General features: G+C 35.7%; 1 protein-coding gene across 1 annotated transcript in view; it reads left to right on the top strand.

Annotated features, from left to right (window-relative positions):
- The first annotated feature begins 318 nt into the window (after nucleotides 1–318).
- Nucleotides 319–25144, top strand: part of TPO (thyroid peroxidase) — a 165913-nt gene continuing 141087 nt past the window's right edge. The window contains exon 1 of the mRNA XM_069108691.1: nucleotides 319–419. Within this exon, the coding sequence (XP_068964792.1) occupies nucleotides 349–419 (71 nt within the window). The 5' untranslated portion in view covers nucleotides 319–348. The remainder of the gene's footprint in view (nucleotides 420–25144) is intronic.

Raw genomic sequence — 25144 nt, 5'->3', positions numbered from 1 at the left:
GCCCATTTTAGCAATGAGGAGACTTAAGTTCAGAGAAGTTCATAGAATCAGAAATCACAATTTTAGAGTTGGAGGGGACTTTAAAGATCATATTGTTTAACTCCAAAGTTTTACAAGTAAGAAAACAGAGTCCCTAAAATATTTATATGATCAAAAGGTATGTTATGCAAGTAATAAATGACAGAGTTGGAGTGTAAACCCCAATCCTCTGACATAAATTCAGTGCCATAATGCATGCCAGATGTGAGACTTAGACTAAGTTTAGCCCTGATATGAAATCTAGTGTTCTGTTCACTGGGGATGAAAACAAGATTGTAAGGGATTGAGGAGACAGTCAATGGGAAGCAAATGAAAATATTGGGTGTTGATATCTTCTTCAAGAAGTTGATGCAGAAGGACAGAAATAGAAACCTTATGAGGTAAAAGGCTCACAAGAATCTTATTTATTCACTTGTTTGTTTTATTGCAGAGGCCTGAATATATTTATAGGAAAATAGAAAAGAATCAAGGGGAGAGGATGGGAACTTGATAATGCATGAGAGAGTGGCTTAACTCTTAGGTTCTGGATATGCATATGGTTTATGGCAAACCAATTCAGTATATCATTCAAGAAAACCCCAGATAGAATTATGAAAAGTCTAACACAACTGAAATGACTGAACAACAAGTGGTTTGTCAGATTTTTAGGAGATGTTTTGACATAAACTTTCATGCTATTATTATGGACAAGGTACAGAGAGGTAAGATAGAAAGTAGTAAAGTTATGTCTATCTGAAAATAGTTTAATATTTAGACCCAAATAATAGTCATTAATAGTTAATAGAGTTGAAAGGTGATCTGTGTTTGACCCCAAGCTGTGTAATAACTTTGTCAATGATATTGTCAAAGGTATACACACACACATATATATATATATATACATATTATAAAATTTGCAGATGATAGAAAACTGAAAAGAACAGTTTACACATTGGATAACAAAGAAAGAATCCAAAAAGACTTCAAAGTCCAGAACATTATGCCAAGTGGCAAAATATTTAAAAAATATATAATTAATAAAGATAACTGCAGAGTGTTCTGAAGCTAGGTTTTACAAGCTCAAGAGAGCCAATTGTTAAATTTTCAGTGTGAGTATTTGCTTTGGAAATCAGCAAATTCTATAAATAAACTCTTAATTTATTGTTTTATTGATTGTCTCTAGACTTTAGGAAGTGATGGAGAAAACGTTAGTAGCACAGATTACACTTGTGTGGCCTGCATTTTCAGTGAGTTGGTTGTTAAACATTCACCAGCATACACTTATATAACTGTATAATTTTAAATTTTGTTTTTAAAAAAATTTATTTCAAAAATACAAGATAGGAGAGTCATGACTAGACTGAAGTTTGTCTAACAGACTGTACGTTCAATATCAGTCAATAGTGTATTTTGGGATGTTTGGAAGGAGGAGAAAATCTAGTCTTGCTCTCTTATTAGTATGAGAATTCTGCCCACTCATGTGGGTAATCAACTCATCAATAATTTATTGTCTTAGATAATTGTCCAGCAGCAGTTAGAGGTGGTTAAGTGACTTGTGATTGTCCAAAAATGACTAATTCAACCTTGGACTCTATTATGAGAGGCTTGGTATTCATGACTAGAGAAGAGGTAATTCCACAGTGTTCAAACCACATATGGAGTATATTAGACAGTAATGACTACTAAGAAGTTCAGTTTTTATTATTTATTATTTAAGAAGTGTCACATTTTAGGAAGGACATTGATGGAAACAGAAATGGAAAATGATGAAAGGGAAAATATTTGGTTGGTGAAGGGCCCTAAGATCATGCCATATAATTATTGGTTGGGGAACTGGGCATGTTTAGTATGGGGGCAAGGGGAGAATAACTTAAGAAGGACAATATATTTTCAAGTATTTGATGGACTGCCTCTCAAAGAGAGATCAGACTTCTTATCTTTATTCCTCCCAAAAGCAAATAAAGCTTTTCAAGGATGGATATAAGCTTGATTCAAGGAAAGATTTAAAATATATGTATATATATATATATATATATATATATATATAGCTATAATAAAGTAGAATAAATTACCTCAAAAATGTGATCCCCTCACCAGAAGTTTTTAAGTAAGCTAGATGACCACTTGACTTGTCAAGTATTACTGCAAAGAGAATTCCTATTCAGTCATGAGTTGGTACAAACCAACTCTGAAAATCCTTGCAACTCTGAGTCTTGGATTTTGTGAGATAAAAAAGGATGGAATGAAAATCCCATGTAAAAAGGATTAGTTTTAGGAAGAATGAAGGATACTCTCTTACCACTTTATGATTTATAAAGCATCTTCCTCACAATAGCACTGTGAAGTAGGTAGTGCAAATATTAATACATCCATTTCATGGATGATAAAAATAATACTCAAAGAAATAAATCGACTTCCCCAGAGGCATACAACTATTAGCTGAAGTTGAGAATCAAACTCAGAACTTTCTCTCTCCAAGTTTAGGACTTTTTCTACTACACCATGGAAACCTACTCTTAATGTAGGAGAGGATTAAGAACATAGAAGATGCTTAATAAATCTTTGATACTTAGTTGATAAATTGGAGGGGAAGGACAATAGCTTTTATGTAGCACCCAATATGTGCTGGGCACTATACTAAGCACTTTACAAATATTGTTTCATTTGATCCTTACAATATCCATAGAAGGTAGGTGTTTTTATCATTCCCCATTTTACAATTGAGGAAACTGAGGCAATCAGAGGTTAAGTGACTTGCCCAGGGACACAAAGCTAGTAAGTGTCTGGGGCTAGATTTGAACTGAATTCTTTTTTACTCTAGGCCAGGGTCAACTATAAGTATTTATTAGTAATAATGGTAGAATATTTTAAGACTCCAAGATTAAATATCAAAAGTATAGCCTTTCAATATAGAGATAGATATTTCCCCCACTGTTTAAAATTTTCTCAAATGTTAGGTTTATATTTTTTTTAAATGCAACTTTTATTTTCTATTATGGTGGTCTCAATTTTTTTTACTTCTTTATGCTATGTTTTATGAATATTAAAAATTGAATATGGATCTATATGGGAAACATTTTATATGGTAGCTAGGTGACAGTGGATTGAGAGCTGTGCCTGAAGTCAAGAAGATATGAGTTCAAAATTGACCTCAGACACTAGCTATGTGTCCCTGGGCAAGTCACTTACCTTATCATTACCTCAGTTTCCTCAACTGTAAAATGGGGGTGATAACAACACCAATCTTCCAGGGTTATTGATGGATCAAAGGAGATAATATCTGTAAAGCACTTAGCACAGTGCCTGGCACATAGTAGGTGTTATATAAATGTAGTTGTTGTTGCTATGATGGTGATAATAAAAAGGTGAAGAAGTTGAAATTTGTGAAGCCAGCATGGAGACTTCCTAGCTGAATCCTGGTAATCCTAGAGTAATGTGTGTTCTTTAAGTGTAGTAAGAAAATGAAACTAAATTTAAGAAAAAGATAAGACTATTAAGATAATCAATCCCCAAATGATTGGAGACCAAAACAAATCCATAGAAGTGGAAAGCCAATTCAACTTGAAAGTTCAGATTTGTCCATTATATATTGATGGATCCATGATTTAAACCATGTGGGTACATCCTCCAGAGGTGCAATCTTGACCCATCTGGGTGACTTTCATTTCTATCTTCACTAAATCCACCTCAGAGGAACCTTCCAATATGCTTGAGGCTTTCTTCTATGTCTTTTAAATATTACATGGGTACCAATGCAATCCTCAAGCTATCCATCTGTTACTTTACTCTCACTACATGAAAACAAGTCTGTCAACTCTTTTATTTACCTCTCTGAGGACACCCTAAGAACCATCTTTCCATCTAGCTTCAATTTTTTTCTGCCGTTTGGTGTCATTTATTGTAAGAATGTCAATATGGAAGTGATTCAGGTCATTCAATAGTGTATTAGACAAGGATCTCACATTTAGAGTAGCAAGAATTAAATGAATGTTTGTAGATGGTCTGTGTGATTCATAACACCCTTTATCTCCTTTTTAGTCACTCTGTCATTACAGCAGAAGTGGAAGGGGCCCACAAGGGACTGAAAATCATTTCTTTTCTTTTTTCCTAAAAATTGAAATATATTATCAAGGCCAAAGTATTCCCTGTCTAAGTGATAAGCCTCTTGTATTTAAGTAAACTGACACTCAGGCTGCAGACAGTCTGTTGCTAGGATTGTATTTGAAGACTGCAGTTTAACAGAAACTTCAAGGACTAACCATCCACAAGCGCAATCTTAAGAGGCTCACAATTTACTTTTTGGTAACTTTTTATGCTTATATATGTAATTTTATTAGTGTTGCATTAATTATTTGGGGGTATTTTTAGAGATCTTAAACTTCTATGTAAATGTGAGTTTTTATTATTATAGAACAAATACAATGACACAATTGAACTTTCCTCAGTGGTCAACAATCCACTGATTGAGTAGTAATGCTTAAATTTGTGCAAATGACAAATGACAGAATTCAACCACCATACTAGACAAGATACCAAAAAGAACAGGTAAACTTGATCATTGCCATCAAACTGGTAATTATAATATAGAATCACAACACAGTGTTGCAGAAAGAGTTTAGAACTTGTCAGGGAGAGCTGAATTTAAATCCCAACTTGATATTCAATATATATATATATATATATATGTATATATATATATATATATTGCCATATACACACACAATATATGTGTGTGTGTGTGTGTGTGTGTGTGTGTGTGTGTGCCTTGGGATAATTTAGGCTCTTTGAGAATCAGTTTTTATCATATGTAAAATTAATGTTTGATTATATAATTTCTAAGCCCCCTCTATTTGTAAATATACAAATCACTATACAGTGATTCTGTCACACTGTAAAAACTACTTATTCAAATTTATCTGGAAACTTGGCTCACACAGTTGTTCATATAGACTCAAACTAAAGTCAAGTCTGATTTTCCCAATTTCACTATTGAGAAAGTTAAGCATACTGAGTTTAGATTCAGCAGTCCTGGGACTGAAGCCTGGTTTTAACTGCTTAGTACCTATGTGATTATGGGCAAATAATTAATCTTTGCTGGGTATTGCTTTCTTCATCTATAAAATTAGAAAATTGAAATAAACAATCTCTAAAGTCTCTTCTGGTCTAAATCCTGTGACCTCTAGATTTAGGTGACATTGAGATAGCTTATCAGAAAAATAGTGTTCTATTTAACTAAACTTACTAAGAGGCAAGGAAATTACATCATTGATTTTCAGATTTTCTAAAACTTCTTGTTGATCTGCAGTATTATTAGGTGATACTTGGTTGATTGATTGCTTAGGTGGTAGGTACGAAATGAGACATCTATTGCCTCACCCTTTATTATTAGATAGTAAAATAAGGGGAAAAGAAGAGGCTTGATTTATCCAGGGTTATTCGTCCAGCTTACAATAAAGATAGTGATCTTTATAGGAACTTCTTAAGAATTCAATTCCTGAGATGGTAAACTAACTAGATTTAATAATAGAAATTCAGGAAATTTTCTGTCCTCCTGCTAATGTATACTAATGTTTAGCAATTAATGCTAATTAAGTATTAATTCATTCATTTTCTATTTGCTTTGGAAAACATGCAATTAGTGATTGAGCTGCTCAGTAAAGGAATTACTTAGTAATTGACAGACTCTTCAAGTAATTACCAACTCATTAAACATTTTGGAAGTAAAGGACATACAAAGTAAGATTTCAGGATGATGGTTTTACTCAGTAAATGGTTTAAGGTAGCTTGTACCTAGCTCCCAAACCTACTGCCCACATAGTTCATGAGCTTGGTCACCTTCATGAATGGTGCCAGTTATTACTGATGAATCCACACTGATTGTCAACAGTCAAAATAACCAGATTAACCATTTGAAGTAACAGTTCTATTAGACTTATTCTGTTAAGATTAGAGGTTAGAATCAGGAGCAATATAGAGAAGCTGCCAAAAAGCAAATTTATACTCTATGTTGGGGGGGAAATATTTTTGTGACAATTAGAATAATCCAAAAATGCAATGAACTGCTTCAGGAGGTAGACACTTCCTTTTAGTGGAACTCCTTAAGCAATGGCTTTATCATCATTGTCATGTATCTTGCAGGGTAATCCTCTAGATATGGATTTGACAAAATGACTGAAGTCCCTTCCAACTCTAAAACTGCAGGATTCAGCCTGACCTTAGGCAAGTTATTTTGCCTTTCTGTGCCTCAGTCCCCTCATTTATAAAATGGAGGAGTTGGACTCTAAGGTCCATTCTAGTTTCAAATCTATAATCCCATTTCTAAGAGTCAGCATGTTTCAATAATTCTTGGTGTCTGGAGACTTGGATGTCCAGTACTAAATCAGGTTTTATTTCTAATTTTATGTATTTCTTTTATATATCTAAAATATTATTCTAAGAAATGTTCTACAGGCTTCTCCAGACTGTCAAAAGGATCTGTGACAAAAAGTTAAAGAATCTCTGAACTGTATAACTTAATAAGACCTCACAAACTACCTAGTTTAACCCCTTCATTTTCAAAATATAATTTCTTGTTCTTAATTTAATTAACAATAGAAAAGATTTCCCTACACAAAGAAGAACAAAGAATAGTATTTATGTGAAATCAAATCTCTATTATATATGGATCATTTTTCTAATTAAATTTTATTTTAAGTTGCAAACCTCTCCTCATATCCTCCTCCCATTGAGAAAGCACGAAAAACAAAAGTCCACTAAAAATGTGTAGTCAAGTAAAACACATTCCTACCTTAGTTGTGTGTGATGTGTGTCTGTACATATACATATACAGACATAGACACATATAGGTATGTGGATAAGGATATGGATATGGATATGTAGACTTAATTAGGAAATGAGTAGCATGATTCACCATGAGTCTCCTTGAATCATGGTTAGTCATAGTGATCAGAGTTCATAAATGTTTTGAAACTATTTGTATTTACAATACTATTGTTATTTTATATATTGTTCTCTTGGTTCTGCCCCTTTCACCTTATATAAGATCATATAAGTGTTCCCAGGATTCTTCAAAATCATCCTCTTCAATTTTAACAAAAAATAGTATTCCATTACATGCATATACTGCAGTTTTTAAGCTATTCCAATTGATGGGAACACTCTCAGTTTCCAATCTTCTACACTTAAGAAAAAAAGCTGTTATAAATATTTTTTGTACATATGGGTTCTTTTCCAAACTCTTTGGGGGTATGGATATAATAGCTATAATGCTGGATGAAAGGGTGTGCCCAGATTAATAGCTTTTTGGCATGGTTCCAAATTGCTTTCCAGAATGGGTGAACTAGTTCATAGTTTTATCAACACTGTATTAAAGGACCTTTTTTTCCCCACAGTCCCTTCACGATTTGTCATTTTCCTTTATTTTTAGAGGGAGTGGGAGTGCAACTTTGCCATTCTCCTGGATGTGAAATTATATCCCTGACTTGTTTCAATTTGCCTTTCTCTAGTTACTAATGATTTGGAGAATTTTTATATGGCTATTAATAGTTTTGGGCCAACTAAGTGAAGCAGTAAATAGAGCACTGGCCCGGAGTCAGGAAAACCTGAGTTCAAATCTGGCCTCAGACACTTACTACCTGTTTGATCCTGGCAAGTCACTTAAACCTGTTTGCTTCAGTTTCCTCATCTGTAAAATGAGCTAGAAAAGACAATGAAAAACTACTTCTGTATCTTTGCCAAGAAAATCCTAAATGGGGTCACAAAGAGTAGGACACAACTGAAAGGACTGAAGAATGTTAATAGCTTGGATTTTTTTCCTCTGAAAATTGCCTGTTCATATGATTTGACTATTTATCAATTGGGAAAGATTTCTCATTCTTATTACTTTGAGTCAATTTTCTATATTTCTTAGGAATGAGACCTTTACCAGAACAAAAAACTTTCTGTAAAGATTCCCTCACCATTTTCTTGTTTCTCTTTTAATTTTAGCTGCATTAGTTTTATTTGTGTAAAAACATTTTAATTATCTGGAATCAAAATTTTCCATTTTACCTTCTATGAACTTCTTTATCTCTTTTTTGATCATAAACTCTGTCCCTTTCCATAGATTTGACAGGTATGACTTCCATACTCCTTTAACTTTTTATAAACTATTACTAAATCATGTATGCATTTGTAGCTTGTTTTGTTACATATAGTATGATACTGTTCTACGCCTAGTTTCTGTCAGATTGCTTTCCAGTTTTCCCTGTAATTTTTGTCAGATAGTGAGTTGTTGCTTCAATAGGTGACATCTTTGGGTTTATCAAACACTAGGCTTTCAGATACATTTTTTTTTAAAGTATGTAATAAATTCAAAATGTTACTTTCAAAGCTTTTATGCTTCCTTATATTTCCTTATGCATTTCTTTTAGTTCTCTTCTAGGCATTTTTTTGTTTTAATAAATCTTTTACTTTTATTTTGTTCTTTGATAACCTTGTAACTTAGAGATGCCAAACTCCCAGAGGTTTTAGGGGTCCTGCAAACTCTAGAGTGCAATTGAATTAGATTTCAATGTAATTGAGAAATGCTTAACAAAATAAATAAAAATGCAATACAACATAGATAATATTAATTTCTGGTTTTCTAAATCAATAAGGGGCCAACATTTCTATTAGAGTTTGACACAGCTATTATAACTAATACTACTCTCTTTCCATATCTTTAACACTCCCATGAAGAAAAAGACAATCCTTGTAAAAAAAAAAGTTATGCACAGTCAAGCAAAACAGCATACAGAATTAGTTATATATCATTTTGTACATAGCAAATTGGTATATTTGAGTCCATTGCTCTTCTGTCAGAAAATGAGTAAAATGCTTCCTCATTAAATCTCTAAAGTCATTAGTCGTCATTGCATTGATTATAGTTCTTAATCAACCCCATCATTTTGTAGAAAACTGATACCCAAAAGGACTAAGTGATTCATCCAAGGTCACACCTGCTCTATTGCTTGGCAGAGTAACCAGATCTTGCCTCCAAAGCCAGGGCTTTTTTTCATTGTGCCTCCCAATGACTACTTGCTTCCACATAAGAGTCCATTTAAATGGTATTTGTGGGCCTGTGACTGCTAGGGACTGAGGCAAAAATTACAAAGTAATCAGAGCTCATGTTCCACTCCTCTTGCCCCTCCCCACTTACCCTTTCTGGCTCCTTTTCCACTCTGCAGAAATAAGAGGTCTTTGAGGTGCTTATGACAATCCAAACTTCCCAGTGCAGTATTCAGACCAGGTCAGCCTTGCTCTAAGTGCACCATATGTCAAAATTATGGGTCTTTTCCTCCCCACTCCCAACTCCAGAATAAAAACAAAACAAAGACAAGAACAAAACTCCCTTTCCCTTCCTGGAGTGATCTCAGGTAGGAGGGAAATCCAATTAAATAATTAAATAAATACATAAATAATAAATAAAATATATTTATATAAAATATAAATAAAAAATAAATAAATTAAATAAAAATATTCATTTGCTGATGACTTTTTTAAAAAGGAAAGATCATGAAGCTCAAGCAGTAAGACAGGTTTCATTAAGCAGACCTGAACTAGGCCTTGAAGGGTGGGTAGGATTGAACTAAGCAGGGAAGAGGGAAATCCAGGAGAGGGTAATGGTAAAAGAAAATGTACTTTCCTTTCATTATGATAACATACAATGATATTACGGTAATGAGATTCTAGACTCACTCTCTCAGAGTGAAGAAGGTTTTACATTGCTCCCTCAGCCTTCTAGAGTCACTCCTGAAGTGCTAGATTGATTCAAAGCTAATAGCTATTCTTTAGTCATTATCCACACATATACATATATGTACACATATACTTATATGTGTATTCATGCATCGTGAGCCCTTATTCCAATGTGTTTCCCTCAGCTTTAAATTTCCAGTAATTAGTACTCAGTTTGACTTAATTAATTTTAACTAGCTTTTATGAAAAAAAAACACACATTTACTGTAAACATATACTAAGTACATAAGTAACAACATACATTTCCAAGAAAAATGTAGGGGCACATTCTTCCCCAGCCTTGGGGAGAGCAAACTCCAACTTACCACAGTTTCATAAAGTCATTAGCTTCATTTATTCCCATCCAAATTTGGTGGAATTATTCTCTTCAGTGAGTTTTTTAAATTCCTTTTCCATTTGGCTAATTTGACTTTTTAAGACATTCTTCTCCTCATTGGCTTTTTGGACCTCTTTTGCCTTTGAGTTAGTTTATTTTTTTAAGGTGTTATTTCCTTCAGCATTTTCTGGGTCTTCTTTGGAGGCTGTTCACTCACTTTTCATGATTTTCTTGCATCATTCTCATTTCTCTTCCCAATTTTTCTTCCACTTCTCTTACTTGATTTTCAAAATCCTTCTTGAGCTCCTCCATGGCCTGTAACCAATTCATATTTTTCTTGGAAGCTTTTGATGCAGGACTTTTGACTTTGTTGTCTTCTTCTGATTCCATGTTTTGATCTTTTTTGTCCCCAAAAAAGGATTCTGTGGTCTTACTCTGCTTCTTCTGCTTGCTCATCTTGCCAGCCAATTACTTGACTTTTGAGCTCTTTGCCATGGTGAAACTCTGCCTCCAGAGTGGAGAGAGCTATGTCCCAAAATGCTGGGGTTTTCACAGTTGCCAGAGCTGTGAGGAAGGTGCCCTCTCTACAGCCACCACAAGCTCTGCCAGTTAGCATTCCTCACCCTAGGAGAACCACCCAAGACTGCGACCCAGTTCCAAACAGGTCAAAGCAAGAGCAATTACCCTCTGAATAGTCATTGGGTCTCCCTACAATCTTCGGGCCAGAAGCTCTGGAAGCAGCCACCATGCCTCTGCCACCTCTGCTGCCTCAGGGGCAGGGGCCAGACTGTGCTCTTCCCAACCCAGTTCCAACAGAGGTCTCCACTGACATTTTACTTTCTCTTTGGCATTTATGGGTTGAGAAGTCTGGAACTGCCACAGCTACCAGTGGTTCACTCTCTTGAAGTCTGCTCTGGCCAGTCTGTGCTACTGGTTGGGGCTGCCTTGGGTGTAGGCCTGTGTGGCTCATGTGGGACTGCGCTCAGCTCACAACTCAGTGCGATGGATCCTTCCTGTCGGCCTACCAGGCTACCTTCAGCAGGAGATTTGTTTCTCCCTGTCACTTTGTGGATTCTTTAGCTCCAAAATTTGTTTAGAGTCATATTTTACAGGTAATGGAGGTGGTTGGTACAGGAGTTCATGCAAATTCCTGCTTTTACTCCATCATCTTGGCTCCACCCCCCTTACTACAGTTTCTACAAAGCATTCACCATTTCTAAATGTACCATGATGAATTTATTAGATACATCCACATCTCTACTACTATCTAGGTCAATCATATATTTTGAGATTCACTCCTTACCATCTGACTTCCAGCAAATTCTGGTATGGACAATAGTTCCTAGAGTCTGGTGTCTCACTTTCTGGGTCTTTTGGGATTCACAAGGTGATAGTCACCTCTAATCTCCTTTACATTTCCTTAATCAGGAAAGAACAAATGTAAAAGGACAAAGAACATATGATCAGGAAACTTCAAGAAGATATTCCAATGAAACTAAGTTTTGTTGTGGGCACTTTCACCTATCCCAACAGAGAAACTCCAGAGCTTATTCCTCAGAAGCCATGACTGTGTCCTCTCACAGAGCCTCTTTAAGGCATGATTTTTCCTCTGGTTCCTACCTTTATTCTCTCTGTCCCTTCTTCCTAGATTGAAGCCTGGAGATTGCTTAAGGCTCCTTTATTTGGTCAACCACATCCTACCCAGATGAGCTTGCTTTGAGCCTAGAGGCAAAATAGTGGCCCTCAGGTCTATATGAATTCCTTTTTCTGCTCTTTTGTAGAGCTTAAGAATGTAGGTTATTAATAAATCATCACAATATGGCTCTTGACTCTCCAAGCCAAGATGAAAATTCTGGCTTTTTGGATAGAATACAGCTTCCTCAGTGCTCATTATAATTTTGTATAGTAATCCTGGCCACTGCCATATCCCCATCATCACACTCTTTAAGCAATTGAAGACATAGAGGCCAGACACAAACACACACACACACATTCAATCAATCAATCTTACCTTTGTTTAAAAAAAGCAAGTTTTAAGATACTATCAATTAACAATCATTTAAGTGCATACTATGTGCCAGACACTATGCTATGTACTGATGTTATAAATAAAATTAATAAATGAAACAATCTCTACTCACAAAAGTTTATATTCTAATTTGGGAGATAAGAATATATCTATATGTACACATGTGTGTATACATACAGAATGAATATAGGAGAAATAAATACAAAATACTTTCCGAGAGAGTTTAGAAAGTGGGCACTAGAATTTGGGGGTGATAAGAAAAGGTTTCATATACAAGATGAATCCTGAGCTGTGTCTTAAAGAGAGAGGACCTTCCAGGCAAAGACATAGATATAACAGATGGAATGTTATGTGTAAGAGACAGAGAGGACAGTTTGGCTGGATCACAGTGCTTCAAGGGAAGTAATGTACAATCAAAGTTGGAAAACCAGGTTGGAAAACATTGAAAGTAGCAAATAAATACCTTAAAGTGTTAGGAAGAATAGTAAAATGCCTGTTATCACACATATCTACCATGAGGAAAAAAATGAGGGATTTACAATCTTTTCTCACTTCTCTGTAGATCTTAGAGGTGCCAGCTTTCTCAAGGCTTTTTCTGACCATAAAACAGATGTTGCCCTGAGTTTAGCCTTCTGTGTTTATCATGGGTACTGCAAGAGGCCCCCAGAGACCTGATCACCATATGTATGCCACAATTTTCTTTGTTCTGTCTTTGACATAGTCCAGCTCTCATCAGGCCCAGATTTCCCTCTTTTTGGTGGGGCAATATGGCAGCTCAGCGTCTTCCTGCTGAGAATATTAATGCTTTTCTCTTAAGGGAGGGCCCCAATCTTTATTCTAATAGACCATCAACTAGTATGAGGCCTGTCTAAATGGACTGATATACTGGCAAGGGACAAAAGAAAGTGTGTGTGCATAGTGTTTCTTAATAATTACATGTAGGCTGGTTCCATCTATGACTCCAGCAGCAGTGACCATTAGTGATCCTTATTGTATCAAGAAATTAATAAGCCAAGTTTACAACCAAACAACAAAAGCATTGTAGTGTCACTAACTACTTTTTATAAGAAGGCATTATAAATTATCTAGGACTGAAGTAAATTATTAGGTGGTGAAGCAGGACAGGAGATTAAAAAAAGGGAAGTTAAAACCTGCAGAAATGAAAATGCTGTGAGACACATAGATTCTGGGGTTAGGTAGGTGAGAGTTTCACTATACTCAGTTCTCATAAGACCTCATGTGGAATACTGTGTTCAATTCTGGGTACCATGGTTTAAGAAACACAGTAATCAGTTATAGGAAGGCAACCTGAATAGTGAATGATCTCGAGTCCATGTCATATGACAATCAATTGAAGGAGCTACATAGGCTTGACTTGCAGCAAAGATGATTCAGGGAGGAAAAGATGGTGGTCTTCACGAATCTGAAGGATTCTTGAGTAGAAGAATTAAACTCATTGTGTACGGTCCCTGGGGAAAATAGAGAACAATGGGTAGGAGTTACAAGTTAAGTGAATCAAAGTTAAGTGGAAAACAGCAGACTGACTTCCTAACAATGACAGCTGTCAGGAAGCAGGATGAACTGCCTCACAAGGTCGTAAATTCCCCCTCTTTGAAGATCTTCAAGTACAGGCTGTATGACCACTTAGTCAGATATGTTGTACCAGAGGAATCCCTTTGGATACCGTAGCAATTAAACAAGACGGCTACTGAGGTCCTTTCCAAATCTCAGATTCTCAGATCAAGGATATTGCCATCTGTTCCTGTTGCCAGGAAGCAAATTTGTTGTCCTCCGAATCTGTAACTCAGTAGCAGTAAGACTGGAAGCTTTAATGGTAAAGGAATCTGAAGATCTTCCCTTCCCCTTAATAGGCCTCACTTGGAGCCCAACAAGAGAAGCTTGCTTAGGGGAAGCTTTTTTTTCAGGAAGGCCCACACCTTTTGTCACTTTGTAATTAGGCAGTGGGTCATGAAGGTTGTGATGTGTTCTGACCCTGAAGAAGGATATATGTATGTGTGTGTGTGTGTGTGTGTGTGTGTGTGTGTATATATATATATACACACATACACACATGTGCATGCACACATACATATACATAAATATATACATATACACGTGTGTGTGTATACTCTTGAGGTGAGGTTTTGCTTTGGGGCTCGATCATGGGAAGAGTTATGTGATTTGACCACTTGAGACTCTGGGCAGCCATTGAGCCCCCCAGCTTTGAAAACCCAGATGTTGGTGCTTCTCTCTCTGGTAACTAACTAACTAACACACTAAGTATGTAATGGTCAGACAGCTAGAAAACCTGTCTGTTGGTCTGTTGAATTGTGTTATTTTCGCTGTATTTTTTCTGCTTGTAATTTCTGTTTGTGTTTTTTCTGAAGTTCAGGGTGCTGACTTTTTCCCCTGAACTAGGTAAATGATATATATGTTTGATTAAAGTAAGATTGTTAAACCTTTTTGAGTTGCTTTCCTTTAGAAAAGCAGATCAAAGAACCTGTACTAACAGCCATCCTGGGTATGCTAGGGTGCTTGCTGCTACAGAAGCCCAGACAGTGAGAAAAAGGAAAAAGGAAAGGGAAAGATGGCAAAGTAGGACTGAAATAGGAAAAGAGAAGCATTCCTTTCCTCATCCACCTGAAAAGCCCGGGCCTAAAAGAAGATTATAGGAGAACCACTGGATGTCAGTGCTTAAAGGGACTTAGAACTCATCTAAATCAATTTGTTCATTTTACAGAGGAAATTGAGAAACCTAATAGGGAATTAATTTGCCTTAGGTCATATGGCTTTTCAGTGTCAGGATAGACTAGTGATAGGACCAAGGGCCTTTTGCAATATTGAATTTCCCCAGCTGGTATTTAGCTCTGTGACTTTGTTTAAATCATTGTCTACATGCATAATGTGATATCATTACTGTTCTTTTCTCTTATTTTCTATTATTTTCCTTTTCCTTCCTTTGTGTTCCATTCTATTGCTTCCCATTCCCTTCACTTCTCTTTCCTTCTCTTCTTTTCCCTTCCCTACTGAAATAAAAAAATCAAACCAGTTGAACCATTACCTTGTCTTTCCTTTTTTTTTAGTTGACAAACTTGGGTCTTCTTTGTTGTTGTTATTTTTTATTATGAGGCAAAATAGTCAAACTTCTTTATTTGATTAGACATGTATGTGATAAACATTTATTAAGTACCAACACTATGCAGACCATTGCTCCTAGGACCAGGGAAGGTATAGAATTTAGAGAAGAGATGGTCCCTGCTCTCATAGATCCTTAAATCTAGTAGATGATGAGACAGAGAAATATCTATAATACAATATAACAATTTGGTTTGGGCTTGTGATTTTATTAGTGTGGGGAATTTTTGGTATAGAAACTCCAATAATAAAGATGAAAAATTCCTCTGTAGTTTATAGTCTTTGCCTTTGTCAAAATTTGCCTTTATCACTGAGGTTATGTATATTGCCCACACAATTGGTCTATGTCACAAGTCACATTTGAACCCAGATGTTGATTAATGCTGGGAGAGACACAAAATGTAGACAACATACAGTTCCTTTCATTTAGGAACATACATTCTAATAAGAGGCTGAGATACAACACAGATAACATTAATATGTGATATTGACACTACCCAAGCATGTGAACTAAGTATTGCCACTCTCTTTTTATTCTCCCTTCAATAAATCTTAATATGAAAAGAAAAAACTCAAATTAAGGTTACAAGTGTGGAGAAATTATAATGTGAAAGTACCAAATGTTCTTATTTGCCTAAGTGTTTAAAATCTCCTGGGGCTCTTATCGTTCTAGCCATAAATCTACTCCTTCCAAAGTGTTCAGCAAGAGTTTCCAGGGCACTGTGATTTACTGTGAGTTCCATAATTTATTCAGATTCAAGTATTTGTACTCAGATTTGTGACATCGTTTGTGGCTGTTTACTGTTAGCTTTAAAGCGCTCTGGTGGTCTGTATAGGTGGCACATAATAATGCAAAGGAAGTATTATTATTTAATAAAAATGATGCTGTGGAACAGTTTGCCATCACTGAAAGATCTAGGGTATTAATGTGGACATGAATTTGATGCATGCCTCTCTCCACAAAGCCTTCACATTCAGACCTCTGTGCTAGCTGAGATCAAAGGTACAGAATCTGGTTTTCAGAATCAGGAGTTGTTTTCCTCCCAGTCAGAGCCCATGTTAGTTTTGTCTGAATACCATGCCTGTGCATTCTCCTAGTGAGATCTTCAAACAGTTGTGAAGTGTTGCCCTGGAGGACAGAGAAGGATCAGAATTCAGAATATAAACATGAAGTTTCTAGACATTTAAATTTTGGATTCTAAAACCCTCCCCAAGACTGTTGTTATAGCAACTTAGGATTCTCACCCTATAAACAAAACAATTCATTTTAGTAAGAACACTAGGAAATGTTACTGAAACTCTGACAAAATATTCTTGGGAAAAAGAATGCTTTCCCAATGTGCTTTGCAGCATCCCACATTTCCCATGTATAATTGATATAACCTCTACTTATCAATGAGGCAGCATAGCTTGGCAAATCAGAAACCACTTATAGAGTCAGGAAGATCACAGTTCAAGCCTGCCTCTGATACATACTAGATGTGACTCTGGATAAGTCACTTTAATTCTGAGTCATAGGTAACTCTGTAAGTTGCTGAGCAGATACTGATCTATCTTGGTAGAAGGAATTTCCTTACCAGAAGTTCTATATACCAATGAAATCACAGGTCTAATCCAAAAAATGATAATGACAGCAGCTACTCAGGTAACAGAATTGTACACCAACTATATATTCAGGAAGACCTGGATTCAAATGTGGTCTTTCACACTCACTCACTATGGTTCCTCGAGGGAAGGTAGATTGATTATAAACTCCTTGAAGGAAGGTAGACTATAAGCTCCTTGAGAGAAGGAGCTGTTTTCATTTTTGTCTTTTGTCTGTCATGTCTAGTACATAATAGATACTTAATAAATGCTTCAGGAGTCAAATTAAATGCTTACCAAAGTTACTAAATTTTCTGATCCTTAGTTTCTTCATCTGTAAAATGGGAAAGAAAAACAATAGCATTGTTAAGTCATTGCCAGTATCAAATGAGATAAAATTTGAAAAGCACTTTGCAAAAGTGCTACATACATATAAATTAAATTAAAAGCCTATATATTTGCTTTTAACTTTGTTTTAATAAGCTTTTATTGACATATTTTTTGCATTATCATAGTTTTTCCCAATATCGTTCCTCCCAAAGAGTCATCCTATTTAATTAACAAATATTATTTTTAAAGATAAAAAGAAAAAAGAGGAAAAAATCTATGAAACTGATCAATATATCAAAAAAGCTGAAAATGCATGCAATGTATAACTCCTGTAGATCTCAGAATGGTGAGGTAGGAGTGTCTTGTCTTATCTTTTCTTTTGAGTCATGTTTTTTCATTATAAATTTGCAACATTCACTTTTGATTGTTTGTGGTTTTTTGTATTGAAATAATTGTGTATATTGTTATCTTGGCTCTGCTTACTTCACTCTGCATCAGTTCATGTAGATCTTTCCATGCTTCTCTATTTATTGTCTTTACCATTTCTTACAGCATATTAATATTCCATTACATTCATGTGCCATAATTTGCTTACCTATTCCTCAATCAATAAATATCGATTTTGTTTCCAATTCTTTTCTATCACAAAAAAGTGCTGCTACAAATATTTTGGAATACCAATCAATCAATAAACATTTGTTAAGTGCCCAATATGTGCCAGGCACTGTGCTAAGTACTGGAGATATTTTTTAACAGGCAAAAGACAGTTCCTACCCTCAAGAAGCTTACCATCTAATGGGGGATGTAACATGAAAACAAGTATATACAAAGCAAGCTATAAAGAGGATAAATAGGAAATGATTAACAGAAGGTAGACTCTGGAATGAAGAAAGGTTGGGGAAGACTTCCTGTAGAAGTTGAGAATCTATTTGGGACTTAAAGGAAGCCAGGAAGGTCAGCAGTCAAAGTAGAGAAAGGAGAGAATTATAGGTATGGGAGATAGCCAAAGAGAAAGTAGAGAGCAAACAGATGGAGTGTCTCATTCAAGGAACAACCAGGATGCCAGTGAAACTAGATTGAAAAGTACATGTCAAGGAATAAGGTATTTAAAAAATTGGAAAGGTAAGAGGGGGCTAGGTTATGAAGGACTTTGAATAATGATAAGGAACAGAGCATTTTATATTGCTGCCTTGAGGCAATAGGAAGCTACTACAATTTGTTGAGTAGGAGGAAGTATGGTGGTGACAGAACTGTGCTTTAGGAAAAATCACTTTAATGGCTGAAGGAGAATGGATGGAACTAGGAGAGACTTGAGGCAAAAAAAAACCCATCAGCAGGCTATTGAAATAATTAAGTCATGAGTTGACGAGAGCCTGTATTAGAGTGGTGACAGTGTCAGATCAGAGAAAGGGGCGTATTCAAAGATGTTGAAAAGAGTAAAATGACAGATTTTGGAAACAGTTTGAATATGTGGGAAGGAGGGTGAGAGGGCAGAATCCAGGATGATTCCTAGGTTGCAAGCCTGAAAGATTGGGAGGATGGTGTTACCCTCTATAGTAACAAAGAATTTTACATGGAGGCTGTCTTCTTATCAATGGCCTCCATGGCATGAGCCTAGTAATGGAATTTCTGGGTCAAAAGAGTATGGACATTTTAGTCACTTTTTTTGGATAATTCCAATGTGCTTTACAAAATGATTATTCTGATTTACAACTCCATCAACAACATACTAGTCTACCTATGTTTTCAAAATTACTACTACATGGACAATGCTTTTCTCTTGTAATCTTTGTGAATTTTCAGGATTTTAAATGAAACCTCAATATTATTTTGACCTTAATTTCTTTTATTATTACTAATTTGGAGCATTCTTTTATCAGTGTGGTTCTTAATAGTTCATATATCTTTTTACCATTTTAATGGGCAATGGTTTTTGGTCATTTGAATATATGTGTGTATATGCATGGATATATGTATGTATGTAATATACACACATACAGGCATGTACATATAGGGTATATACACATGTGTATTGTAGACATGTATACAACACATGTATTAGATACATTATTTTTAACTATATATTATTGTAATATTTATATATTACATAAATATTTACATATTTCATACATAAGTATATATATTACTTTGTCTTTGGGTTATATAGGTATATTCATGCATATGAACAAATGACATACTAGTTTTGATCTTTTGTTTATATATGTATGTATTAATATATGTGTTGCACAGGTGTGTATGCATATGTATATATCTGCACAATTTTTTGCTTTATAGATATAAACAAGTGTCTGGATATACATGTGTGTATTGTATGTGTTTGCAAAAGACTAAAACTCATATATGTGTGTGTATACACATGAAGACATGTGTATATACATATACATATATATATATATATATATATATATATAACAAAAAAGCCATTCCTCAATAAAATGCTCAAAGGATATAAACAAAAATATGTATATGTGTGTATATTTCTATTTATCTCTACCAATATATAGATATATTTCTATATCTATTTAAATCTATCCACCTATACCTAGAGTTTATCTGTCTTGGATACCAAACTTCTATCTGAAAATTTTTCCTGATTCTTCCAGATTTTACTAGGCTACTGAGAATAATTTTGAAGTAAATTGCTAATTAGGAGAAGCTAGGTGGTGAAGTGGACAGTGGATAGAATGCTAAGCTTGAAGTCCTGAACACTCATCTTCCTGAGCTCAAATATGACCCCAGACATTAGCTGTGTGACTCTGAGCAAGTCACTTAGTCCTGTTTTCCAAAGTTTCCTCATCTGTAAAATAAGCTTGAGAAGGAAATGGCAAACTAATCCAGGGTCTTTGCCAAGAAAGTTCCAAGTGACATCATGAAAAGTTGAACATGACTGAAACAACTGAACAACAACAAAAATGGATATATTTCCTCATATTCTTCAGAATTGCAATATTATATATGTATATATTACAGTATTTGATAATGTAAAAATCCAAGGGAACATGACTCTTAAAATATGTAATAATTTTGCAGCTGGATAAAAGGGGGGAAGCACATATATGTTTAGAAATTTTCCTTGATTTTATAGTTTTTTTTATATATGAGAATGTTTCTTCTGAAATCTTACTCTTTGAGATATTTTGAAAATCAATCCCTTGTGGGTCTTTGAACTTTTTTTTGCCTCTAGCACAAGTTTCTTCTATATTTTGAGTCAGTGGATAAAGAAACTGAGAAGTTCCACAAATAAATTTACAGATCCTCTAATTCATGGCAACATATATCTTCACACTCATCAGTGCTACTGCAACAAGTAAGGTAGAGGATGACAAAAAATGATGTTTGTTTAATGAGAATTTATTAGATACTGACTGTATTCAAGACACTGCACTGTAATGGTTAGAGGGAAATATAAAGTTTAGATAAAACCTTGTTATCATGAACATTTCAATTTCATAGAAAATATGTTAGAGACCATATTCAACCTCTTAAGAGAGTAAAGGTCCTTCAACAACAGCCTTATTTACCCAACTGGTAACATGCATAAAGTTTAATCTCCTTAGCGGTTCCCATTGTATCAAGTTCATGAATATGGGAACCGGTAGTAGAGGATTCCAGCTATATTAACTTTACTAGGACAGGTGGTCAACATTGTGTTATGATCAGTCACTCTGCCAGGAAAAAAAAATCATCCATGCCAATTTCACTAACAACAATAGGGCTGGTGGCAGAAAGTGTTATGTTCTATCCCTTTTGCAATTAAAGGGCTATTTACATCCAAGACTTCATTTACGTGGTGCATAATTTCATAAGAATGACTCCAGTTGTCTTTTTTTTCATTATTTGCCCCTTTATTTGATTGAATGGACATTTGATTTTAATGGGCATGCTCAGCATCATGAAATGAAATGGACTAAAGATTGGTAGACCACTTACATCTGAACATCATGAAGTGGAAGACATTGGTTGTAATGAAATTAAACCACACCGTCCCCTAAAATCAAAAAATAAATATTTATTATATGCATAATATGTCCCAGGTGCTGGGCTAAGCTCTATATTTGCAGTTAGGAAATATTTCATTACCAATGGAGCTGTGTTATGGACAGTCAGCCCATTGGATGGATAGAGTGAAGGACAAGTAAATGCTGATTTTTTTTTTGGTTGGGGGTACTTGGGAGAGTTAAGAAAACACCACAAACAATTTCATCAGCTTCAATGTGACCTGTTTAAATAAGTTTTTATTATTAAAAATGGAAAATGGACATAAATCACAACATTGATTCTGATTATCTCCCTTTACTAGAGAAATTTAAGCAATTAAAGTTACTGCAATAGTTAGAAACCCCATAAACCAACAAATCTATGACATGTAGCTACAATAAATACCACCTTAGAATATAAACCCAGTTATAAAATACTAGGCAGGAAGATGAAAGATTATATATGGTATTGCTTCAGAAAAGTATTTTTTTTAATACCAAAGCATAGTTTGAGGAGCTATCTAGCAAAGCCAGGTGATTCTGAGCTGGAAGGAACATATCAAACAGACATGAACATGGACATTTTAGAAAGGATATAGTCTCATTAGTTATGATAGTGGAGCCATTGTTTTTGGATGCTACCACTTCAGTAAAATAAATGAAAAAGCTAAAGTTAAGAAAAAGGACTAATCTCAATTCTCTACTTTCTACATTTGTAACCTTAGATTTCACATCACTACTTCATACTTCGCTACTCTAAACTTCACTCTGTTCATTTGAAAAAATGAAGAAGTCAGACTCCATCTCCATCATTCCCAAGATACTTATAAAAGGGAGGATAACAAAATAATGGAGAAGATCAAATACTATACATCCACACACACAAAAAAATGACTGCCAAAACAGCAGCCACCATTGACCTTTTTTTCTGTTTTGTCATCACTAGAAAATGTTTATGTGAATAGTGTATGTGCATATTGAGAATATACTGGTAGAGAACATGAGAAGAAAACACAAAATTTTCTGTATCAGGCCAGTCATGCAACTGGCTGGAGCATAGAGAACAAAAATCCTACTCTCACTATTATTTGATTTTTAAAAATATTTCAGCATCAAAGAGATCTTTTCTTCCTGATAAATTTCAATGCCATGAAATATTTTTTTCTCCAAAATAAAGTTTACAACAGAATATCTTTATACAACAGTGTACTTTGGCAGAAAGAGATGCTGGATTTAGAGGCAGGAGACCTAGGTTTAAATCTTGTCTCCAACACTTATTAACTGTTAATATAATAATGAATACCCACTTCTTTAAGCCTTGATTTTCTCATCAGCAAAACAGGGATATGGTTTTTTTACACCAGGGTAGCTAGGTTGTGCAATGGATAGAGTGCCAGTCCTGGAGTCAGAAAGACAACTTCCTGAGTTCAAACGTGGCTTCAGATACTTACTAGCTATGTGACCCTAGGCAAGTCACTTAATCCTGTTTACCTCAGTTTCCTATTCTGTAAAATGAGCAGGAGAAAGAAGTGGCAAACCATTCCAATATCTTTGCCAGCAAAACCCCCATAAGTCATGAAGAGTCCAACACAATTTAAATGAATGAACAAAAACATACTACAGTACTTCCCGGAGTTTTGTAGGGAAAGCACTTTGTAAAATTTAAGGCATTATAAAAATATGAGTTATTGTAGTGATTTTTTCATTGATTATAATTCTTTTTACTGGGCTGGAGACTTTTTTAATTAAGACATCCTCTGACCTTTTTTGCTTCCATTCCAGTTTTATTTTATTTATTATTTTGCCCCTGTTCTCCAACCTGGGAAATACGATGTGTGACTCTTTGTCATGTATCATAACAATGAAAAGGCACTTATTAAGTACTTTTGTCATATGTCAGACACTGCTAAGTACTGGTAACAGAAAGAAAAGAAAAGAAAAAAAAAAGAAAAAGTAACTAAATAGAGCACAAGTCCTGGAGTCAGGAGGACCCTGAGCTCAAATGTGGCCTCAGACACTTAACACTTACTAGCTGTGTGACCTTGGGCAAATCACTTAACCCCAATTGCCCTGCCTTCCCTGTCCAAAAAAGGCAAAAAAAAAAGTTCCTATTCTAATTGTAGATACAACATGAAAATAACTGGATACATAGAAAATATGTCTAGCACAGTGGTTAGCCAGATACCATTAGGACTGGTGACCTTTGTCCTCAGAGTTTGCCTTGGGTTCATTACTCTAGAAGTCCTCCCTAATAAGAAGGAAAGAAGTAACAAAGATACCCACTGTTGGGATGGTCTGTTCTCTGTCATTGGCCCAAGGTCCCCTCTCCATTCCTCTAATTGTTCACAACCAAGAACTAGTATCCTACTTGAATTTACTCATTTAACATTAATTGACTTTTACAAAAAAATAATTATTTCAAAGATAGCACAAAAACAAAATGTACAGACATTTTCCCCAATGCTTCTCCAGCATACTACCTTGGAGTCTGGGTAATTAAGTAGACTCACAACTTACCTCAGATTCTACATATCACTGGTCCCCACCAAGTTCAGATATGGCTGTGATGTGATTGCTAGATAAGCCCATGTCTTAACAATGGATTAGTTTCCTCAAGGTCACTCTCCAAGGTGGTTCTTTGCTTCTTGGGCCATAGATGCTGCCCTGGCTTCAAAATCCTGCCTAGACTGACTCTCAGATTCCCATGGTCTTCTATTCTGACCTCTTGAAATTCTAAATGTTGACGTCTTCTCTCATCAGATGTAGGGAGCCACAGAGTCAGCTGGCTTTCCCCCAAACCAATGAAGGGCAGAGAACTAATAGCTGAGACCAACAGACCATTTTGAATACTTCCACAGAGGGCCTCATCTTTAACATGTAGCTAACCATCTGGAACCAATTACAGAAGTCTACTAAGACTTCATGGTCTCCTCAAGGCACATGGTCATGAATCTCCCTGAAGGAACTCCACAGTGACTTCTGGGTGAAGAGATGACATCTAAAAACTCTATACACAGGCCATCTCACCATTATAGAATAATTATAATTATTTGAGATGCTAAATACAAAAACTTCATTGAGACACTTGCTTCTTTACGTTTCACTACCTCTGAGTAAAGCCTGAGCTCCAAGAGTATTTCTTTCTTTCTGGTGGTTTTTCTCTTTGTTCATGACTCTAACCCTCTCAGCTGGGTTTGATGATTGCTGCTGTCACTGTTGTTACCCCAGCTGCTCTGGAAGCCAATATTCTGCTATTAGCTTGTCTGAAAAGATAGAAGAGGCCAGATGCCTTCCAAAATCTCACCAGATCCTTTAACAAAACAAAGGAGATGCAAATAGGAGGTGGCTCCATCCTAAACAAAGGCTTGCCTAAGAGACCACACACTCTTAGGCTCAATTAGTGGGAGAAGAGCAGTTGTGTTTGTCCTTAGTTTTCAAAGAGGACCTTAGCATCAGGGAAATGATGACATGATTTCCAGTTGACTTTGATTTGAGTAAGGAGGACTGTGCAAGGTCACCAGCCTCACTTTCTCCCCCAGAGCCATCTGGATCCAGTGACCAGATATTCATCAGGATGACTAGAGATGATGCAGAATGCAATGGCAGACCCTGGCCCTTTTAGGCTAAGGCTTTCTCACGTACTCATTGAGAGTGAGGTAAAGCCCATTCAGTGAATAGGCCTCTTTAAGAAGTGAGTCAAGGGATGGATGGCTCCTTTAATTAGAAAAAAAAATCTAGCTGGAAGGGGAAGACCCTCAGAATTGCTGTTCCAAAGAGAAACAGTTTCCATTGACATTCACTGTAAGCTAGGAAGGTCCAAAATACAGCAATTAAGTAGAGCTTAGCCAGGGACCTATTGTGGTCTAATCTATGAGCTTCAGAGTGAACTGGGAGGAAGGAAGGAAGGGAGGAAGGGAGGGAGGGAGGGAGGAAGGGAGGGAGGAAGGAAGGAAGGAA

This window comes from Petaurus breviceps, unplaced genomic scaffold (genome assembly GCF_028583685.1).
Source record: "Petaurus breviceps papuanus isolate PSGF00001 unplaced genomic scaffold, PetGlider_PUasm1.0 90418, whole genome shotgun sequence".
NCBI classification, from domain to species: Eukaryota; Metazoa; Chordata; class Mammalia; order Diprotodontia; family Petauridae; genus Petaurus; species Petaurus breviceps.
The sequence above is the reverse complement of the archived record's forward strand: the minus strand, read 5'-3'. Positions and strand labels throughout refer to the sequence as shown.